At 39.7% G+C, this 21,435-nt stretch overlaps 1 protein-coding gene across 2 annotated transcripts in view; it reads left to right on the forward strand.

Moving 5' to 3' along the window:
• agap3 (ArfGAP with GTPase domain, ankyrin repeat and PH domain 3) overlaps positions 1 to 21,435 on the forward strand; it is a 124,053-nt gene that overhangs the window by 87,971 nt on the left and 14,647 nt on the right. For both annotated transcript variants that reach the window (XM_030751527.1, XM_030751526.1), the window contains exons 12-15: positions 1,220 to 1,369; positions 7,382 to 7,537; positions 20,035 to 20,189; positions 20,621 to 20,711. In XM_030751527.1, the coding sequence (XP_030607387.1) occupies positions 1,220 to 1,369; positions 7,382 to 7,537; positions 20,035 to 20,189; positions 20,621 to 20,711 (552 nt within the window). The remainder of the gene's footprint in view (positions 1 to 1,219; positions 1,370 to 7,381; positions 7,538 to 20,034; positions 20,190 to 20,620; positions 20,712 to 21,435) is intronic.

Genomic DNA, 21,435 nt, shown 5'->3' on the forward strand with positions numbered 1-21,435 from the left:
CCTCCGCTCTGATTTCAGCATGCTAATTTAGTCGGTGCTCCTCAGCATGATTCCCTCGCTCTCTCTCCCATTCTTGCTGCGATTCTGCTCCCTCCCCTCTGGGACCTGAAGATTAATATTCCTGGGCCCAACAAGATAATTACTGATACTAATTAGACATGATTATGTGAATTTGATACACTTATTACTCTAGATAATGAGTAGGACATATTATCCTAACAAGCACCCGTGCCGCTTAGTTTACTTTACACACGAGCCACACACTATATTTTCTGTTATTGTCACCTCAATCAGAAACTGATATTCTCTTGTAATTATTGAATAAAAGGCCTTGATGTGTGTTACCTGTAAGATGAGAAAGCTTTGTTGAGAAAATCAGAGAAATCTGTTGGTTTCCATAACAAAACCTCTGACGTTTTAACCTTGTAAGTGCCGGTGCAATGTCTATTTGCCTTATTAAATTGGATCATTTTTACAGCGTAGTGCAGCCTGTTATTTTTTTAATAGCAAAACCGCTGTGAAAACGATCTTGTTTTTTAGACACCCGCACTACTTTTAAGTAGAATATGTTCCCCATAATGTAATGTTACTTTTATTACTTTATTACCATCAGCTTGGGTTGTTTTTATTTTTTATTTTTTAGAACATATTATATTACATGAGAGACTTCCATTCATTTCAGTGTATTTTCTGGCTCTGACAGTTGGATCTGTTCCACTCACATGACTGGAAGCATGAGTTTTTCAGAGTAGTTAGGATGTGTTGTAGGAGCTACTCGCGAACAGGAGGGAAGGACCCCACATGGTTCAACCTAGCCCATGAATTAGTAAAGAGAGCCAGGCGTCCATGGCTTGCCTGATTGGAAGTTAGGGGGAGAACGCCTGCTGACGCCAGTGGAGATCGATGTGGCAGTCAGAGGGATGAGGCGAGATAATTAGCGTTCAGAGTGTATCTTGTTAATTAAGGGCTAATTAGAGGCAGAGGCGGAGGGAAAAGGGTTTTTGTGTGTATGTGTGTGTCTGTGTGGGGGGGGGTGTGACAGAGATATGTGCACAAATAGGGTGGCAGCAGCATTGCTGTGCAGTAGAAACTACCTAAAACTGTTAACTCATTATCCTTTGAGCTTGAAGAAAACAATCATGCAAGTGAAGAATTCAAACAGCTGTATGCAAAATAAGAAATGAGTATTAATTTTCTTTGTCTGTGACTTATTTTCCAGGCGCTTCCCACTCCAATAGCAGCACATCCCTCCAAACAGGGGGGTCGGTGTTTGGCGGCAGTAAAGACGGCATGCACCAGCGCTCCTTCTCTGTGTCCAGCGCCGACCAGTGGAATGAAGCCATCAACACCAGTACAAGTAGCGCAGCCCGTAAGCCCTCCACCTACACTTTCAACACTCTCATTCCCTGAGTCCTCATAATGCACAGGGAAATTAAAATTCACATATTATTACTACAAAGACCAGAATGATTTAAAACAAACTTAAGGGGACCTGATCTGTGTGATCTGATGTGATGGTGTGACGGAGCTGCTATTTCTTGAGTTTCTTCGGCAGGTGAAACAAGCCTCATTTTCATAATTAGCTGATTAGGGCTGTGATCGCTGTGACCTTTTTGGCTGCTGCTCTTTGATAGAAGCAGCATGTTCAGAGGTGAACAGTGAAGGTTAACTTTCCGCCGTTGATGCATCTCCACTTATTGCCTCCCTGTCACATTTCGCCCTGTCACTGTACTTGAGTGAAGTAAGAAAATATATTCACCATGTCTGCCCCCCCATCCTGTCTTTACCTTCCATCTTACTCTCTGCCCCCCCCTCCTTCTGTTTTCCTCTCTTTTCTTCCGAAAAGGAAAATGAATGCTTTTCGGGGGTACCATTCATCACCAGTTATTTCCCTCTCTTTGTGGTTGGCAGTAAAAAAGCACTTAAATGCACATCAACAGAATAACAGTCATTTCCATGCATGTTTGCACTCTGGTAGTTCTCATTAGCACGGCGGCGGCTCCCCCCCTCCCCATGGGCTCCCAGGGGCCCCGGCAGTTTAAAGAGCGCACTTTACGAGCGCTGCTGGAGTCCAACTGCACGGCCCTCGTGGTTCCGCAGACAAGCCTGTCTCTCATTTGGAGCTGCCAAACGATCAATTCTGCCTGGACGCAGGCACTTCCATCACCCCCTACCCCTGTCTCCCATCAGCAGCATGCCCAAAGCAGAATTACTTAGATTCGTGGGGTCCTCAAATAAATGAGCATGAGTGTGTGTGTGTGTGTGTGTGTGTGTGTGTGTGTGTGTGTGTGTGTGTGTGTGTGTGTGTGTGTGTGTGTATTCTGTCTTCTGTATGTGTTCTTGCTGAATTTCTGTGTGTGGCTGTTTGTATGTGAATTCCACAGAGCATGTTTGCATTATAATGTGTGTGTGTGTGTGTGTGTGTGTGTGGTTGTTTTTTTTTTTGGGGGGGGTGGGGGGTGCAGCCAAACTGCAGAGAACAAATACGACTTCCTAAACATTGTGCTATTGGAAATAAGGAGGCTAGAATTTCCTATTTTCATGTTTGGTAAACTGTAAAGCCTTTAATATTAACATAGCTCATTAACCAGCATCCAGTCTTCAACTAAATCAGATACAATTTGCTCCATTATTTTATTTTCTTCAATTATTTTCATGCTACTTTTAAGGTAACCACAAATGAGCTTGAATGAGGCAAATGAGCTGAAAATAATAGTAGAAACGATGTGTCAAATGATAGATTATGTTAGAGAGGAAGAGAAGTGTCTCTGTAATCAGTGCATAGTCAGTGCAGACAGTTAAAGGCTTACACCGAACGCAGCATCAAAAACTTTGCTGAATATCTTTCTGTTGATGTCTCCTTACAGTTTAAGAATCTGAATTAAAGTAGCAGAGTACATCTGCAATGTAAAGTGATGCCAGACTGTCACAACACAAACTTGATTGAAATGCAACCCTCTTATCTTCCATCCTAATGTGTCTTCAATAATCAATAGAGGGTGTTGCACAGTAACGGGTGCTCATGTTTTGCCATTTGAATTGACTCCAACCAAGCCCAATCACTCCATTATCCTTGGTGAAGGTTGCAGGTTAACATAAAATGTGATTCTGAGATGCAAAAACAGCAGATTGATGATTCACCGGAGAATGAATGCATCTTAGCCAGGTAACCATTTCCATATTATTTAAAGAATGCCCTCATTTGTAAACCTATTGAACAAAGGCAGAAGCAGAGGTGGTAGTAGCATCTCTTGAATATTGAGCGCAGATTTTTGATTAAATTCTGGCCCAATTTTTCTATTGCTTGCATTCATAAAGACACTCATTCTTAATGCACCGGATGCTTGTTTAGATCCTGGTCTCCTTCATACACCTCAATCTTTGAGCCTGAATTAAAAGCAAGAGGCTCAAACAGTCAATTGATAGGCTGGCTGATGACAATAACTTAAGTCTTTGTCAATGCGTGAGTGAAAGTCAAAGTCAAATGACTGCTGCAGTTCAGTGTCATTGATGTCCCGGGCCACAGTTCTAATGCCCTAAAACAGGTGAAATTATGCTCAAGTTTCCTGATTAAATAAAACAACCTTAGAGTGATGTTTAGTCTGTTCATAGTTTGTTTATCAACAAAAAATGAATTGGCAATAGTATTTATGGAAATACTTTATCCAATTTTTTTTATATTAAATGTGTAAAATAGTTTTGTCAGGTTAAAAAAAAGTGACCCTGGAAATGTTTTAACTCTTACCTGACATTTAATGGAACAAAGAGTTGATTGATTGATTTAACTAAGAAATATTCATCAGATTAACCTGTAATAACTGAAGGAATTGTTAATTGCAGGACAGCTTTTTAACCATGTGAATTTTAAGCTGAAGCATCATTACTTACTGACAATGCTGCGCTGATTACCAAAATCTTAGTCTGTGCAAAGTTTGCATTGCTTCCCTTTTTAGCACTGTGCTCCAATTTATTTTTCACTGTGCTAATTTATTTATATATGTGGGATTTTTTTTTCTTGTCTGAGTTTGCACATCAGCACACAGGTACTTAATGCACAGATAGCCTTTTCCTGTGGCACTGTGTTTTACACCTTGGCCCTCCCAGTGCGAGGGTGATGGCATGTGGGGCGTTTGATTTCTACGCCAGGCCGTAATGAAGTTTGACATTTAGTTTGGAGAGAGCAGCAGAGCGCGATCAGGCCTTGATTAGTACGCTCTAATTGAGGATAATAAGGGGGAGGCGGTGATTGTTTCTAATTTTTGCCATTAATTGCAGCCGTTGGCTTTGATTGAGGACAGGCAGGGCTGCCATGTCAAGGGGCCTGGCGGAATCATAGTGCTCCTTACCCAGAGCCTCTTGAATAACAATGAAATGACTCCCCCCCCATTCTCATGACCCCCCCCACCACCACCACCGCGCGCGCTGATCACTCTCTCACCATTTTTCATTCTTATTCATTTTCAGCGTAGCGTTGGTAAAGATGTTAGCAGCGCCCTCTGTCTCACCCACAGCCTCCATTCTGAAGCATGTTTTAAGCTGTGATCTCTGTGCTGGGAGTGCAATACACTGTAATCACAGGTTAGCCTCGTACCTACTCTGCTGCCCAGGTGATCTTGGCTGAGTGGTAAAGAGACTTCTGGTCCCCAGTGTGCTTCATTACCCAGCTTGATCCTGATGGCCCTCATACACGCTAACAGCCATCTAATAATGCCACAGTGAATTCCGTGCTAGCAGTTTGCTTTCAACTTCATAATTGTCAACTTAAGAAATTTTAATTAACCTGCCATGCATCATTTAGAGCTGAGAACCACTTAGGGACTTTATATAAAACTATTATATCTCACGTGCTTTGCTATTGTTGCTTAGTGATGTGTACTGTAGTTTTAGATGTCCTGCTCCTACTTGTATGTTATAAACAGAGCATGCAAAGGGAGGTGTATACCTTTATATATATGTTTCAGGTGCAGAGAGAACAGGGCCGAGGTCATTTTCCACAACATTAAGGGCAAAAATTGATAATTAGAGGTGTTTATGACACGGTGTGGGCCCCTAAGGGGCAGCCCTCCCCTTTAACCTCAAGCGACATTAAACAAATGCTGGCTGTCACTTTGGAGGCAGGTTGGAGCTCGAGTCTTCCACCCGCCATACGGAGCTGTGCTGGCGGGACAGACGCTGGTATGGAGAGGGAGGAGGAAACAGAGGGTGGGGGGTGGTGGGGGGGGGGGGGGGGGGGGGCGCATTGGAGGACCCCTGTGCCCCCAGCTGTCTGAGCCAGCTAATGACTCGTCTCAGGGGGGCTGTTGTAAGAGAGCAGGGAAATTGAAACAGACGCCTCGACTAGGAGCTGCTACATGTGTGGCTGCGTGCTGCCATTCAAAACACCAGAGAGCCTAATATATGGGCTCCAGCTCATGCACTAATGTTATGTTTATTAATGTGATGGCATATAATCAATACGTTGCTATTGATGCTGAAATATTAAGATAATTTTTAAAGACGCTTCTATGTTTTCAAACAAATTAGAGATCATTTTAATGAATTTGTTAATTTTTCCCAGTAATGACTTCACAGTTTGTATACATTAACTCTCATTAAGAATAATTTGCAGGGCAGACATAATGATGTTTGTCTCAGGTGTCGTCGTCGCCTATATTTTGCTCACTTTCAAACAGTGATCCTGTGAGCTCCACTCCCCCCCTCATTCAGGCATCTTCAGTCCCCTGCTGAGCCCATCTTACTCCTCCAAGACAGCCCCATCTCCCCAAAGGTAATGACCGAATTAGGCCTAATGTTGTACACTAGCTAATGGCACAGTGCCGCACATTATAGCATGTGCAACTGGCAACGACAACAGCAATAATCCCTGAGCCCCTTGTCCTCCTGCACTCCATCCCTGGGGCTGGGACGGTGCACAGGGAAATGAATGGAGTTTGCCACACTACAATGAGCTTTTGATGGGAGACAATGGAGGAGGCTGCCAGCACCACACAGGGTGGTAAGATGAGAGCAATATGGGGCCCATCTACTGGCCCTCCCTCCCTGCTTCCCCCAGGCCCCTGGCCCCAGCTCCGAGATTCATAATGGCATCCGGAGGGGGAAAGAAGGGAAAGTGATGTCAAATGTCAGGAAATCAGAAAGATGGCAAGCTGACAACCCCCTCCTATCATCCCATCCCTCCTATCCCTTTGCCCAACGGTAGCACAGGTTAATATCACATTTATAAAATCACTTACAAGAAACAAAGCCGACTCTTAGCCCCCTGTCACTCTCAGACAGTCATATAGAGAGCTTTGCCGCAGGCCAGCTTAGGTAACCATTTGTTCAGTGATAGCCCCATACCTGTCCTTCAGACCATCCAAAGCTGGAGTTGTTACACAGTTACTTTTAGAGCACTCAAAGCCATGTTGAACTCCCCTTACTGTAAACACAATAATTAATACTCGGCGTCATTTCACAAGAATTAACATGCTTACACACTGAGACATACTTTTTCTCCCTTTTTAAGACATGTGACCAAATTCAAATGAATCACACCATTTTATCTGCAAAGGAATAGCTCTATTCCTCATTTTAACCTCTACTTTTGTAACTCACTTTGTGCAGCTTGTGAGCAATTCATGGAATAATTTTGACACATATATGGTCCTCGTAAAGCGCATTAAGTCTTCATTTTCCACAAACAGCCACCATGATGATACAGATCTACCAGGGAAAATTCTAGTGAATATTTTATCGAGTCATTTTTTAATTCTTTAACCCGGCATTTGCTTTTCATCCATTTTCTGCGGTCCTTTTTTTTTTTGTTTATATATATGTATTATGCATCACCATACCAAAAGACAGACAATCCTGCATGACCTTATTTTTCTTAACTGGCACAGCCGAACTTCTCTTTCAGTAGTTGTGAATTCATTACTCTGTGTATTCTTTCCCCGCATAAGCTCCAGAAGTCAAATCATAATGTAAATTCTTTTTACAACACTTCACATCTAAGACAAATTTTTCTTCATGGTTCTCGGATAAATCATCGTCTTTTTTTCTACTGTTTGGAAATGCTATGTTGACTAGAATTCATTCTGTCTAAAAGAAGCTTAGAAAGGTATGAATTATCCACCAGTGGGACAGCTGCATTTAATTAGGTTAAAAACTAACTAAAATCAGTGAAGTAACATACCTGTACCATCATACCTGTATTTGTTTGGTGAGGATTGATGTCAGAACTATAATTATCAAGTTCGTGATCATATAATGAAAATTAAACTTAAGGATAAGGATAAAAATCCAGAATGTTTTTTTATTCTTTAACTATTCAAAAACGATTGTTTTCCTCATCTTGTGTGTGTGTGTTTTTTTTTTGTTTGTTTGTTTGTTTTTTTTCCAGCTAATGGGATGAGTGATCCAACTAGTTCCAGTGTGGGCAGCGCAACGAGTCCGAAGCTTGAGCCACCTCCCTCGCCACACGCAAACCGCAAGAAACACAGACGGAAAAAGAGCACAGGCATCACAAAGCCAGATGGCTTATCTGCAGGCAATGAAGGTATGAAAAGTTACAATGCTACATTAGCTAGATGATAAAACTTCTAAAAAAAAAAAAAAAAATCTTTCAAGTGCTACACAGGGGACTGACTGGCAAAATACTCACTATTATAGAGACTCAGGTTCCTTTTGTAGAGCAAGTATAAAAAAGTAGAGTCTGTACATATAAATCTACCATCTAATACCATCTAATTCTTTCATCTGCAGATGTTTGGTTATTGGTTGTTCTGTACATACATAGATCTGAAAAACAGACCAAACCCTAACTGGCAGGCGAAAGCTTTGCTGTATGGATAAATGCAAAAACTATAGAAAGTTTTTGTATCCATTTACTGTTTTTATTTAAATATATGCAATTCAGTAATCACATTCAAATTTGGTCATCTTCTGTACCCGCTGATAAAATTTCATAGTCATCATGAAAGAAGTGCATGTGATCTTCCTTATTTTGGCTGAATTTGGTTGTTGCCTATGATATACATAAAGGTGTGTAGTTTTGTATCTCCCTGTGGCCCCCTGCACAGTTCACCCTCAAAGCTCCCATTTATTTTACTGTTGTATGAATAGCGAATGTGGCCCTCCTCAGCAGGGGAGTGGCAGTCGACTCTCCACCCAATTAATAATGATTCTTCAGTCCAATGATGAATGGACTAGTCTAATTGGATGGCATTGTGAAAACACTGAGGCGCATTTCAGAGGCCATAAAACTGATGTCACCAGAGCGGGATGATCAATCAACAAGATTGATACGGTGGATAACAACAACAATGGCATTGACGCCTCCTAAATGGGGCTTAGCATTTATAATCATTATACTTTTTTATCATGGTCTCTGACAGCTTCTCTTTAAAGTCTGAATGGGTCTGCTGACCACATTGTTATATAGAGGGAACATCATCAGCATCACAGAGATAAGTGGTATGAGATAAGTGGTGCCCTTTTTATTGCTGGGGTAGTGTGTGGTGACATCAGCATCAGTAGTGGTAGTCCTACTGAGCACAGTACTTGGGATCTTAAAATATTCAGTATATTTTCAATGTGTGCACCCTTTTTACTGTTGTGCCACGTTTTAATATGCAGCATTGTCTTGCTGCCTGGATAGCAGGCAATTTGCTCTAAAATCTATCTGTGTTTATCATTCAGCATTATGGTGCCTTCACAGATTTGCAAGTTACCAATGCCATGTGCCCTAATGTGTCCGATACTATCACTAATTATTAATTAAAACTTTAGTTTGAATCGAATCACAGGACAGTTTTCCACTTTACCTGTGTTCATCTTAAATAAGCCTGGACCCCGGGATCTTCTGTCTGTTTCTTTCTTTGCACGGCAAATTGCAGCTTGCAATTTTGGGTGCGGTGATGTGTTTTGCCGTGCAGTCATTTAAAGCAGTGCAGAGTTGGCGCAAAAAGGTCACAGTCATTTGTTTTTTGTTTTCAGTGTTCTCCCTAGCTTACACAGATTTCTATGGATTTTCTGAATCTTTTAAATTTGTGCACCATAATGATGAAATCCCCAAATTTCTCAGATTTTTCTATTCTTAAGTTGTTAAACTGTGTGCCCAAAAAGTCTTTCTCAGGGCTGTAAATCCACTCCATCTTATTTTTGAAAGGCTCTTGGAGCTGGCCTTTGTATATTCAGGAATGGTCCCAATTAACCTAATTATCTGTGACGTGTTTCACCAGATTTTGCATTTGTCTGTAGTGGAATGTCGTTTGTCGCCCCTGTCCCAAGTTTATTGAAGCACGTTCCTGGCATCAAATTCAAAAACATTATATGCTCTTCAAAAGCAGTGCGATTTAGCAGTTTCAACATTTGATATGTTTTTGGCCTATTTTCAATTATACATGGGCTTTAAGTGATTTCCAAATCATTGCATTCTGTTTTATTTACATTTCAAACTTAGAAATGGGATGAGATGCTGTATATCTTCTCAAGCGTCCTGTGATTTCCACCATATTTTTTCAAGATATCCATTAGTTCAATTTTATTTGATATTACTTAGATCGACCGAATTACACAGTCACATTAAAGTATTCACTCAGTGATGGCTGGTATCAAACCCGTTTGTATCGCAGCAATAAGTATACCACATAGGCTTACTTCAGAGATGGAAGTATAAGAGTAATCAGACAGGAGGAGGCAGATTCTCAATGTTTCTCACATCATCAAACATGCACATTGTTTTCTGTCTCTCTCATTGTTCTCTGCAAGCTTTTCTATTAGCATCAGCTTGTCTGTTCTGCTGAATGCTCTGGAATACAGACGTATCGCTTAAATATTGGATTCACCCAAGTCTGGGATGTGAGTTGTGTCTCCTGTTAAAAGAACAGGAAAGAGAGCGAGAGAGAGAGAGAGGAGAGATGAGGTGGGATCCTTGAATAAATTGCTATCAGTTTATCTCATTTACGGGGCAAATCAGAAGCATGCAATGCAGGCTGAAATTGAATTTTAGTAGTTGTGAAGGATCATAAATCAAAACAGCGTGAGCGTCTTAAGGTGAGAAATCATTTTGGTCAACATGGGACGTGTAGGATGTACATGGGAGCCTGGAGAGACAGTTGCTGCAACATAATTTCCAAATATGGCACTACAATACTTAGCGAAGCTTCTCCAAATCACCGCTAAAGTCGAGAGAAATTTAGACTCATTTTAAAACCTTAAGTTCATTAGTATGAAGATTCCAGGCTACACACTCAGCAGATGGGTGCATACATTTAAATGGGTTTCATTCATCCTTTGTACACACTTGCACTTGAACTTTTATAAAGCCTCAAAATGATTTTATTTCAAACTAATGTAAGGCCATATTTTCTCAATCAATGTAAAGCCATATTTGGATAAAGTCTAAATTCTCTGTTACGTCTAATGTGCTGCACTTGCACCAAGAATAGGCACAAAGGACACAGTCCCTAATATCCTATGCACTGTCAGAGCTGTGCGGTGTAATGAACTTCTCATGTGCTTAAAGAATGATGCAGGATGCATGGCGAGACAACTGACAGCCCCGTAATGTGTTTCCCAGCAGCCGCCCGGCGACGAGCTCTCTCGATGTGTCGCTCGCCATAAACCCACTGGAAAATCGATGGCCGATAAAGAGTTGTGTTCAGGGGGAGCCCCCTCTGATTAATGCAGACTGTCAGGGAGCATCATTAATGTATTTCTCTTTTAAAGAAAGTGTATCAAATGCTCATTGTTTTGGGGAGTTTAGCTTGTCCAATGTGAACATAGAGGAGGGTGTCGGAATGGAGGGGAACTGTGATGAGACATTCCTTGCTGAGGCTTCCAGTTTTATAGGGAACGATATTTATTCTTGCTAAGGTCACAGAAATTAGGAAGAAAGCAAGTATGAGCCTGAATGTGTTTAGTGTACAGAGGGTGGATGAGGTCTTCATACATCAAATCAAACAGTCGGATCAAACTGCACATAAGTTTGGATACTTTGGGGAACAATGCACGCTTTAGAAAAAGTATTTGCATGTAGGTCTTTCAAGAACGATTAAGTTAGTTGTGTCAAAGTCAAAGTAATCTCTTACATTGCAATTATATCTTTAGATTCAGCGTGACTTTCTTAGTATCTGAGAATAAATATTTAAAAGCCTGATTAGAAATTATAGTAAAAGGTGCATCTTAAAGTCCATTTGTGTTTTGTTCAGTATCAAAGTAACAGCTGGTACCAATACCAGTGGTAGATAACAAGAGAATATTTTAATAGAAATTAGACATTTATAGTTAAATTTCCTAAATGTAAACAAATACAGCCTCAAAATAGGGCTCAAGTAGTAGACCCTCAGTGTATTGCACTGAATCTATGGCAAAAGTATTAAAGTCTCAAACATGATAATTGATAACCATCTCAACATTTCACATTAAGATGACATAGTCCTAATATGCAATCAGAAGCGGTACAAGGGGTGGTACAAACAACAATTGTTTAAATTTTGGTGGTGATCCGGATCACAGTCTGGATCCAGGATTTTGTGAAAGGATTCTTTACCACTGTGAGATAGACACAATATTCACATATGTGCATATAAGTCACAATCCTCTAAAAAGAATTAGGGTGCAACATAAATTCTGCCATATAGCATAGAACATATAGTTTATTAATGATCAAAGGGAGATTCTGGGTTTAATGATCCAGAATGCTGAAAATTATAAGGTCAAAAACCCTGTAGATTAAGAAATAAACCCAGTGACATGCAACTAACACCAAAATATAGTTGAATGTGATGGAGTGTGACAACATTGGGTGGTATCTATTGCAGCGTAGTATTGGCACATAGAAAATTTGGGGTGGGTGAGATATGCACTCTACTAAGTGCCCTTCTAGTTGTAAGATAAAACCTCCCCCTTTTTTAAATTTTTTATTTGAATTGTAAATGTAGTGTAATTTTGTACAAGGAGACTAAAATAGGCATTTTAAGACGTGTAGTCTTAAGCTCACATGAGCTGTAGAGCATTTGTTTGTGACAGAGCAGAACTGCATTCAGTGTACTTTATTTCACAAATTAATTTTAAAGTGTAGAAATGGAATAATCACTTTAAATCATCGAGTAGTTTAATTTTAAATTTGAGCTGATTGAGTTTAAAGTGGCTGAAAGCACTCGACTCAATTTTATCAGCAGTGAAAGGAGAGAAACGGGGAAATTATTTCTGTTTATAAAAGTGTGGATCAGTTTGACCATCAGGGCTAGAATGCTGATTTTTAGTCATTCTTCTATTAAGGACTTCACTTTGTTTTAAAACTGTAGGTCATCTTACATCCAGTATACCATTTAAACCAAATTTGATCTTATTGTCAGTCTGCCACAGTAGACTCAATGGAATCAAATAATTTTACTTTGAGTATATGAACGTGAAACAGATTTAAATAAGCAAACACTGAAAAATAAAAAGGCTTTAATACCAGTGTTGCACGTTTTAGATCATCATGGCTAAAGAATAGGTATGAATGGGCTGAAGAAACTTACTAATAATCTGGAATTAATTACATTTTTACCTGATAGTAACAGGACAAAGAAACAAAACCAACTGGCAGTGATGTTAAATGCATACAGTGCACCAACCCAACTTGTAATGAACTTAAGTGCTCGCTGCAAAAAGTTTAATTGTTCTTAAAAAAATGCTTTATCTTTTTTTTCTCTTCTATTTAATTCATTTATTAAAACTTTTTTGGACCATGTTCTGTCTCAGATTTAACTACACTTTTCTCCAGAATGCTAGCCTGGGTCAGCCAATAGTCTGTTAAAGTTTTTTTTATTGAGAGTCCAGCGTAATCCAGTATCCTGTTGTCCTGCACCTTAGTAAACTAAGGGTTAATATCCTCTGGAGTCCAGCTGGGGATTAGGAAATGGAGGTTTAACTGCCTGTGCTAATGGTGGGTGTTTATCTCAATACTTTGTTTTGTCACTCCCTGACTCGCTCTCATTTCCGAAAGCTGTCCCTGGAGCCTCCACTCTTGTAATGGCTTAGCTTTCTGAGCGCCACAGTACAGAGGGAAAGGAATAACAAGATTCTCATTTGGGCTCTATACACACTGCCCACAGATACATGTATAATTGGCCCTGTTTTCATTCTGCTCTGTTGTTAAATGCACTAGCTATTAGGGTGGTGGTATTGGTGCTGATTTCATGTGTTTGTTTATTGTTGGAAGGTGTGCTCCTCGTTTGTTTGAGCACAAGTGTGTGCGTGTAAAAGTGTGCAGAATTGTGTGTCAGATAGATAAAGAGTGTGCTCTATCTCTCTCTTCCTCTCTGCTCTTTTCTTTCTGAGTTTGGTCGTGGTTCCCCTGGGGCCCCTGTCGCAGTAATGGCCTGCTCCTGATTGCTCTGATACAGGTTAGGAATATTGGCTTTAATGATGTGTAAAATGAGCAAGCAGTGCCTGTGACATTTACAGATGGCACCGCCTTGGCCTGTTCTTCCCAACTGCTCGTTAATTCACGGGAACGGCAAGCACTTCTTTAAGTGACTGCCTGATGCATGCATACGCCACAACACAGCACATCCTACACACCAAAACAATAGCTCACCTTATGTACCTCTGCGCCCTGTCATTTCAGTGAAGCGTTCACACAAATAGATGAAATAAAGAGTCCTCAAGGTGAAGAGCTGTTTGCTAAGTCCTTTCAAAGGGTTTGCCACACTGGTCTTCAGAGGTCTTTGAAGGGCTTAGACAGAATACAGCCTGGGCAGCAGACTGCCTTTTAGACAGCACAGCTGGGCTCAGCACCAAAACCCCCCGAGGTGCTAATCTGGTCCACAGGTCCTCGGTGGTGCATCTGCTGCACATGCACAGCAATAGAGGAATCACCATCCTGGGGTCACTGTCTTTTCTTTGAGGTTCCAGTTTGATTTTTGCAGGTCAAACAAATACCTTAGTACAGGGGTATACAAAAATAAATGATAAATCAGACAAAATAGATATGCTAACATGACACAGAGCCCCAATAGATTTTTGTAGTAGGTCACTATTCAAAAGGATAGTGTTTAATGTATAACAAGAGTGAGCCAGACTGGAAGCCCTGCTGAGTCTGAAAACAGGCAAAGCACAAACATATTAAAAGAAGAAAAGAAACTCATTGTAATATTAAAGTTTCTGTTATGCACAAATATAAGTCCGTAAAAAATGAAATTGAGACGAAGCAGGAGAAGGAGAGAGAAATGGAGGGAGAAATGGACTTCCAAATGATACACAGTGCAACTACATAATAAATATTTCCCTCCACTATTATGAAATCATTGGACAGGGTATCGCCTGGATTATGCTTCTACGCCTAATCTATGTGGGGCTTACGACGTAGTCTACACTCGTAACCGACTCCATTGCCGGCATTTATATCTGTGAGGGCTGCGTCAATGAAAATAGCACGTACGTATATAGTTACGTTTCTAAAGCACATCAGGTTATGGCATAGGGTTTCGGAAGTGTTTGTGGTTACGACGTTCCTGCAACAAAAAATTTAAGACAGAAGTATCAATCCACTGTAATAGAAACACCCTTTCTTGTATGAGTGATAGAAGCACTATTTTCTGACTGAAATTTCAATCTTATCTATTCTACAATAGTCTTCTCAAGTAAAGGGGAGATATACTAATGTTTAAATAATCATCTACCTAGGTGGCTCTAGATGTGGCCCTAAATACAGCTATTATTCTTTAGCAATACAGCTAAGTGCCAGATAGAAGAAGCGTGTCATCAAATGTATCATGGAGCGAGCTGCTCAGTTTGCTTTTCTAATATTTTAAATTAGGATGTACCAATTTTGAGAATGGGGGGAATTAACAATAACTGCTGCATTCCCAATCATTTCTCTGTGAGGAATGATTGGTAGTGAACAGTTTGGGACATAAAGTGACTGGCATCGGTGTAACATGGTCCAAGACCACTGAAGGCTGAAAAAGAGAAGCAGTGTACTGCTGATAAAACTGGCATCATCTGCTTTCCATCATTAAATGTGATTAATAACCTTGTAGCAGCAGTATGGAAAAGCAGCAGCCTGCCTGTAATGTTTTTGAAAGAATATTTACTGGACTACATTGTTGCAGTGGTCGAGGCTGCCACACATGAATGTGTGAACACGTTTTTCAGGATCATAACAAACAGCCATCTTTCTGAGATGAAAGATGAAAGTCGTTTTAGTGACGTTCATGTGAGGATTTCAGCTCAGAGTCAGTCTTGTATTTCTCCAGGACTCTTAACTTATTGTTTAATTAGATTAAAACATAATTTAAATATGAAATCAGCTCATGTGCAGGGAGATAAGTGCAATATTTGCTTCTGCAATGCAGTAGAACTTTTAATTAACTATGTAATAACAATGTAAATACTCAAATGCCGGTACTTAAAAAAAAACTATACTCAAGTCCAGTGTAGTTAGTAAATAAATAAATAAATAAAAACAAAAAAAAGAACAATTTGCCATCTATTTTTGTATCTTGAAGAAACGTTTTGCTAATTAAAGTGCTTTTGTGTTGCTGCAAGAAGCCATCAAGTTGCGAATGAATCTGTAACCGAACAGTTTCATGATCCATTTAATGTCGGACGTAGATGTGTATCTTTATCTGTTCCTTCCTCTTTAGCTTTATGGCCATTACACTATAATTTCCTTTTTATTATACCATGTTAATTGAGGGAAATCATAGTTTGGTCATTCCTCACAGTTTGTGCCTCCATTGGCTTTAAATTGTGTGCTTCCTTGTCCACCCACTGGCAGAGCTGTGTTAATTTACGTCTAATTGGCAAGAACTTGTTGACCTTAGGCTCCCAGATTGATATGGTCAGGAGGTTAATGCTTATGTTAATGCGAGAAGGTGATGGTTCCTCTGTTAGCCATGTGCTAACCGCAACAATTGAGTAATAACAGAAGCACTAATGGTGCTTGTACAAGCTCATCATTGCAGGTGCCTGTGAGATAGCAGCGATACCTTTGACACGCGGTTCATGCTTAGATTTACTGTCTGTGAGATGAACACTTTAACCTCTGCTTACACGGCGCTGAATTGCCGCACTGTGTACTGGAGCTGCACGTAACGACCGTACCTGGGTCACACATAAAGGATTCCTGCTGCATATAGTCGCGTGTTTCCTCAGTGGCTACGCGATGTTTCACGTGTGCATTACTATGCATGGAGAATTGGATTTGTTTTGCCTTGTATACTCATCAGTTTAAGAAACCAGCCATCCGTTGCTTTTTTAATCTCCATAATGAAAGTGTTTTAATGCCTCCAATTTATTGCCTGGGCAGCCAACAGAATAATTAGCTTTGTTCAGGTTTTTAAAAAGATGAAAACACAAGTACAACAACATTTGAGTCTGAAAATCACAAATTATAATCAAATGCATTAGTTATTGTACCTGAAGGTATATTGGACAAGAAAAATGGATTTCTACCGTGGTTCTTGCAATTATTCTTTTTTTTTTTTATATTTAATTCTCTTTTGTTTTCTTTTACATATTGGCTTCTTTAAGTTCACTGTTTGGATTCTATAATGTTTTTTTATGCTGTAATGCCATCAGTGTTTTAATGTGTCACACTAACATAAAGACTTTTTCACTGTAAGTCTAAATAAAGAGGCTTCCAAGTCTTTATTGATTCTCTGTGACCTGGAGTCGATTCCACAAACTAAATCAGATAATTGAAGTCGGCGTCGAGCTAATTGGATTATTGCTTTCCCCCTGAAGAGATGGCCCTCCGCCGTGGCACAGGGATTGCTACATTAGTGGCGTCCATCAGACATCTGTCATTTAACAGCGCAGGACCGTGTCTCACAGCAAGGAGGCTGAATTGATTATAAATGAAAAAAAAAAAGTAGTAATTTCTTTGATTAGATGATTTGTCTGACGATCTTATCACCATATGATTGCCATCATTTCATAACTCATACAGAGCCCGTTTATTATTCAGCATCTCCTTGTGAACAAATTTCAGAATGGAATGCAGTAAAAGTGTCAATACATCTGCGCAATTAAACAACTTTTAAACTTTTTTTAATGGTAAATTATAGCTACATGTTTGACAATAAACAGCAGCACAAATAGTTTATCGTGGAAGTATTTCTAGTGGATCAAAGCTGTGCAGGAAAAAAATACAACAAAACACACACACACACACACACACACACACACACACACACACACACACACACACACACACACACACACAAAGAAAACGTTCCTCTTGCGTCTATTTGCTTCCAGTCCTCCAAGCATGGTTTATGCAAATGAGATGACTATTTGCATAGACATAATTAGGTAATTACAAATCATTTGGCTATGAGCTCAAGCATGTGCAGAGACCAGAGACATTACACAAGTACAGTACAGAGTTAATGAATTGCTTCTGAACAGCAGAATCATTACGGCATGTGTTGGAACATATGTTGTGTCAGACCTCTTCTTTCCAAACGACAGGTGACATTTTCATAAATCTTAGTTAAACACTACAAATAGATGGAAAAATGGAATCACAGAGTTCAAAGCCAGTTTAAAATAAAATTTCTCTGCATTATATCTGGAAAATAAAATTTGGGGAGCAAGCATTAAAATTGGTTGGGAGATTTTTTTTTGTCCTGCTGGACAGTTCATTTTCAAAGCATATAAAGCATTTACAAAGAACTCTTTGTAAGCTACTGACAGTATATTCTGTGTGAAACCCAAATCTAGCCTTGTTCAGTGTACCCACACTCTAAATCTTCAATTGTAAATAATTGTTAAGCTGCCTAAGATTTCTTTAATACTGTACAAAATCTCTCTTTCGTTCTGGCAGGTGTGTCAGAACGAAATATTTTGGAAATCAAAGAAGCACGTACTGTCTCACTTACTGCTGTAATATTTATCAGATTACAGTGTTTCATCTTGTATATACCGTTGTAAGAGCAGTAAAGCCCCAGGGGGGGGGGTCACCGACAGTGTGACAATGTGATGGAGTCCCATTCAGTTTCCTTTATAAAGACATACTTAAATGTCAGTTAAAACAATATTTATACAGAAAAAGCTTTTTAAAATAAAGATTTCCAAAAAAAAAAGAACTGACCAAAGTTGATGTGCCATTTAAGTTGTACTGTGATTGGTCAAAGTTGCTGTGGTGAGAATCAAGCTAGTCTCTGCTATGAGTTCTGCTATTCTGACTGTCTCCACTGTTTCAATGTCACATTTAGTTTAGTGCAGCTGCTTACACCTTATAAATAAATATATCTGATACTTTTTAAGACTCAGTAAGCCATGTAATGCCATATTAGCTTATATAATATCTAATATTAAAACAAAAAACTTCATCAGAATGTTATGTCTCACATATGGCATTACAGTAATGTAGTGCATCAAAGCCAAATACTGTTAATGTGAATCCAAAGATGATTATAGGTATACCTAAGCAATTGTGTAGCGAGCCAAGTCAAAATATTACCATGGGAAATTTTCAAGTGTTCCAAGTGTAAAATACATAAAGGAAAAACCTTTTCCCCCCTTTTTGTTTTGACCCAGAGGATACTTAATGAAGATCGAGAGCTAATCTTCTCTGTCTGGGAATATCATATTCAAACAAGAGCTGTGAAAACTGTTCAAATTTTATTAAATGCACATTGTCAGTGTATGCACTCACTCATACCTATAAAATAAAGGCATGCATTTCATCACTTTCAGAAACTTTTAGCAGTGAAATCCATAATTGTCAACAAAGCAGCCTCAGCTTTGATAAATGAACACATGAGACATAATGCCATTCTTCTGGTGCTCAGCTGTAGCTAATCTACCCAGTGCCATGTCACCATATTGAAAACTGTAGATGAAGATTACCCAACAGGCTCAGAGTTTGTGTATTTGTTAGCTTTTTATCAGTGTTTAGCTAACCTACTAATGTCTGTTAAGACATAGGCATGATTTGTTTAATGCCAGTGTCCTAACAGAAAATATCTGTCTGATGGTGAGATCGCCTCTGATAAAGAACCATTTAGTTGAATATTTAATCTTGACGATTTGGAGAACAGGCAGCAATAGATCGGTTTGCACAGCTAGCTTCTTTTGGTGAGAGCAAATAGTGATCTCTTAGGTATCTGCAGGATGCTGACAAAAGTACGGGTGAAAGTCGGTGCCCTTGATGTTACTAGCCTCAAGCAGATAATGTAGAAGAAGCTGCAGATTACAAAGCTAACTTTGCAGTGACTGTGACCTCAATGTTGTTTTCCTTTTCCTTTCCTTTTCTTTCTTTCTTTGCACAGCTGTAGCAACACTGGCAAATCTAAAAGTGGGCAAACAATTCAAATGATGTAATAAGAACACTGTCTTTTGACGATGTGTCTTCCAACTGAAATACTTAATTGATTGGAGGCCAAGTTCAACCATCGACACAAAAATTTCGGTTGTCTAAAGTTTTAGGTGGTGTTGCTGATTTTTGAGCTGCTGCTGTTGCATACTGTTCTGTTTTTGGAGCCCCCTGCATGATAGCTACTTATTGGGCCATTTCAAATCATCTGCCTTAGGTCTCAAGTGATGACTACCAATGTCAAGTCCAGCTAAAATATAAACGGAGTCAAGACTTTTTAACACTCTTTGGCCAAACTAGGTTTCTTACTTGCATGCTTTGATTCCTGCTGCTGGGGACCTTTGCAGCACGTAATATTTTTTTTACAGTATTTCTTGTCTATCTGTAGTATTTGCTTTCAGTTTAAAAAGGCTAAAATAGCAAAAAGAAGATTTTGAGGTGATTTGAACTAAACGCCCATGCCAGGCAGCATTGAACGTGCCAACAATTCATTTGAATGAATTAAGCCAAAGCTCAGTCCATCATGGGTTTTGCATGGATGGGCCTCAACCACTGAGCTGGGCTGCTAACTTGCAAAGTCAAATTGCACAACCGACACGGTCCAGCTTACATTCAGGTCCTCAATGCTGAATTTTCACTTTACAGATGTGAGGTGCAGAGATGCCCTCTTTGAGCATAGATAATGCTTCACGTAAAACAAAATACTAATTTATTGTATGTTCTTTGTTTTCCAGAGCAAGAGGATTCCTTTGAATTCATCATTGTGTCGCTGACGGGTCAGACGTGGAACTTTGAAGCGTCTACATATGAGGAGAGGGAACTGTGGGTCCAAGCAATAGAGAGCCAGATCTTTGCCAGCTTGCAGTCTTGTGAGAGCATAAAGAACAAGGTACAGTTTGTCATGAACTGGACAGGATCGGCAATTATCATCTCTTCAAAACATCATCATCATCATCATGCTACAGTTCATTCACTTTTCCCTTCTCTCCAACCTTTATCGTGCCCTCACCCTCCTCTCTACTCCCACTTCAAGCTGTCACATGTGGGAGGTTGTCAGACAGGTGCACCGCAGTGTGGGGGTTCTCTTATTAGAAGTGACAGACATCAGAGATAGAATACGACTTGTGTCAGCATACTGGGGAGACACATCCTAATTTTCATATTCATATTTTCTCTGCCTCTGTCTGTTCCAAAGACTTTGAAGAACCTTTTCTCTCTCCCTTTGCTTGTTGTTTATAATTTGAGTCCAGCTGTAATTGTTTGCTTTCTGCCTGAAATAATTAGTTCCTGCTGATTTATTCTCACCTTCATTTCTCACAGTCTCGGTTAGGCAGCCAAAGTGACGCAATGGCCATTCAGTCCATACGAAACGTGAGGGGGAATAGCTTCTGTGTGGACTGTGATGCACCAAGTGAGTATAACTCTCGATAGTTAAAAGCTTCTTAGCTTTGTCTACAACTGACCGACTATAGATAGGTTACAAATTAAATGAAAAACCAAACAAAGAACATAAATCTTCCCTCTTTTTGTGTGTTCATAATGTGGGTGGAAGTGCAGTCATCCAAAATCTTCCATTTAATTTAACTGGGTTGAGATCTGGTGACAAGCTGTTTTGATTTGCAGTCATTCTTCCCTTTAAGGGGATGAGTGAACTCAATCCATGCCAGCAAAATGCCCATCACATGACAACAGAGCCTTCTGATCCCTGCATGGTCATAGAGGTCAGGGGTAGGAAGGTTTTTTTCTTTAATTTGTCACATCATGCATAAAAACTGCATTTTCATAGTTGTCAGTGCAACAGAATTGAACCAGATTGCTTAGTTTCATCAGGAAATGAATGGAATCCTTCCCAAACAGCGTGATTACAGCGCAGCAGGAGAGAATAAACTCCATCTAGAACATTAAACACCAAGTAGAAAAGCTGGCAATGCTATATTAAAGTTATAAAGTCATATTATTAGATCATAAAAAAATGGATTGGGTTTGAATTTGGATGTACTGCAAAATTTGGGCAAACTAAATTTGGGGAGCAAACAGCAGCCACTATGGCTGTATTTAATATCTAGCCATTTCTACCAGCTCTCCTCAATCTGAAGTATTAGAGCTAATATTCAGCAGCTATGACAAGTACTGCA

The sequence above is a fragment of the Archocentrus centrarchus genome, chromosome 17 (assembly GCF_007364275.1).
Source record: "Archocentrus centrarchus isolate MPI-CPG fArcCen1 chromosome 17, fArcCen1, whole genome shotgun sequence".
Taxonomy (NCBI): domain Eukaryota; kingdom Metazoa; phylum Chordata; class Actinopteri; order Cichliformes; family Cichlidae; genus Archocentrus; species Archocentrus centrarchus.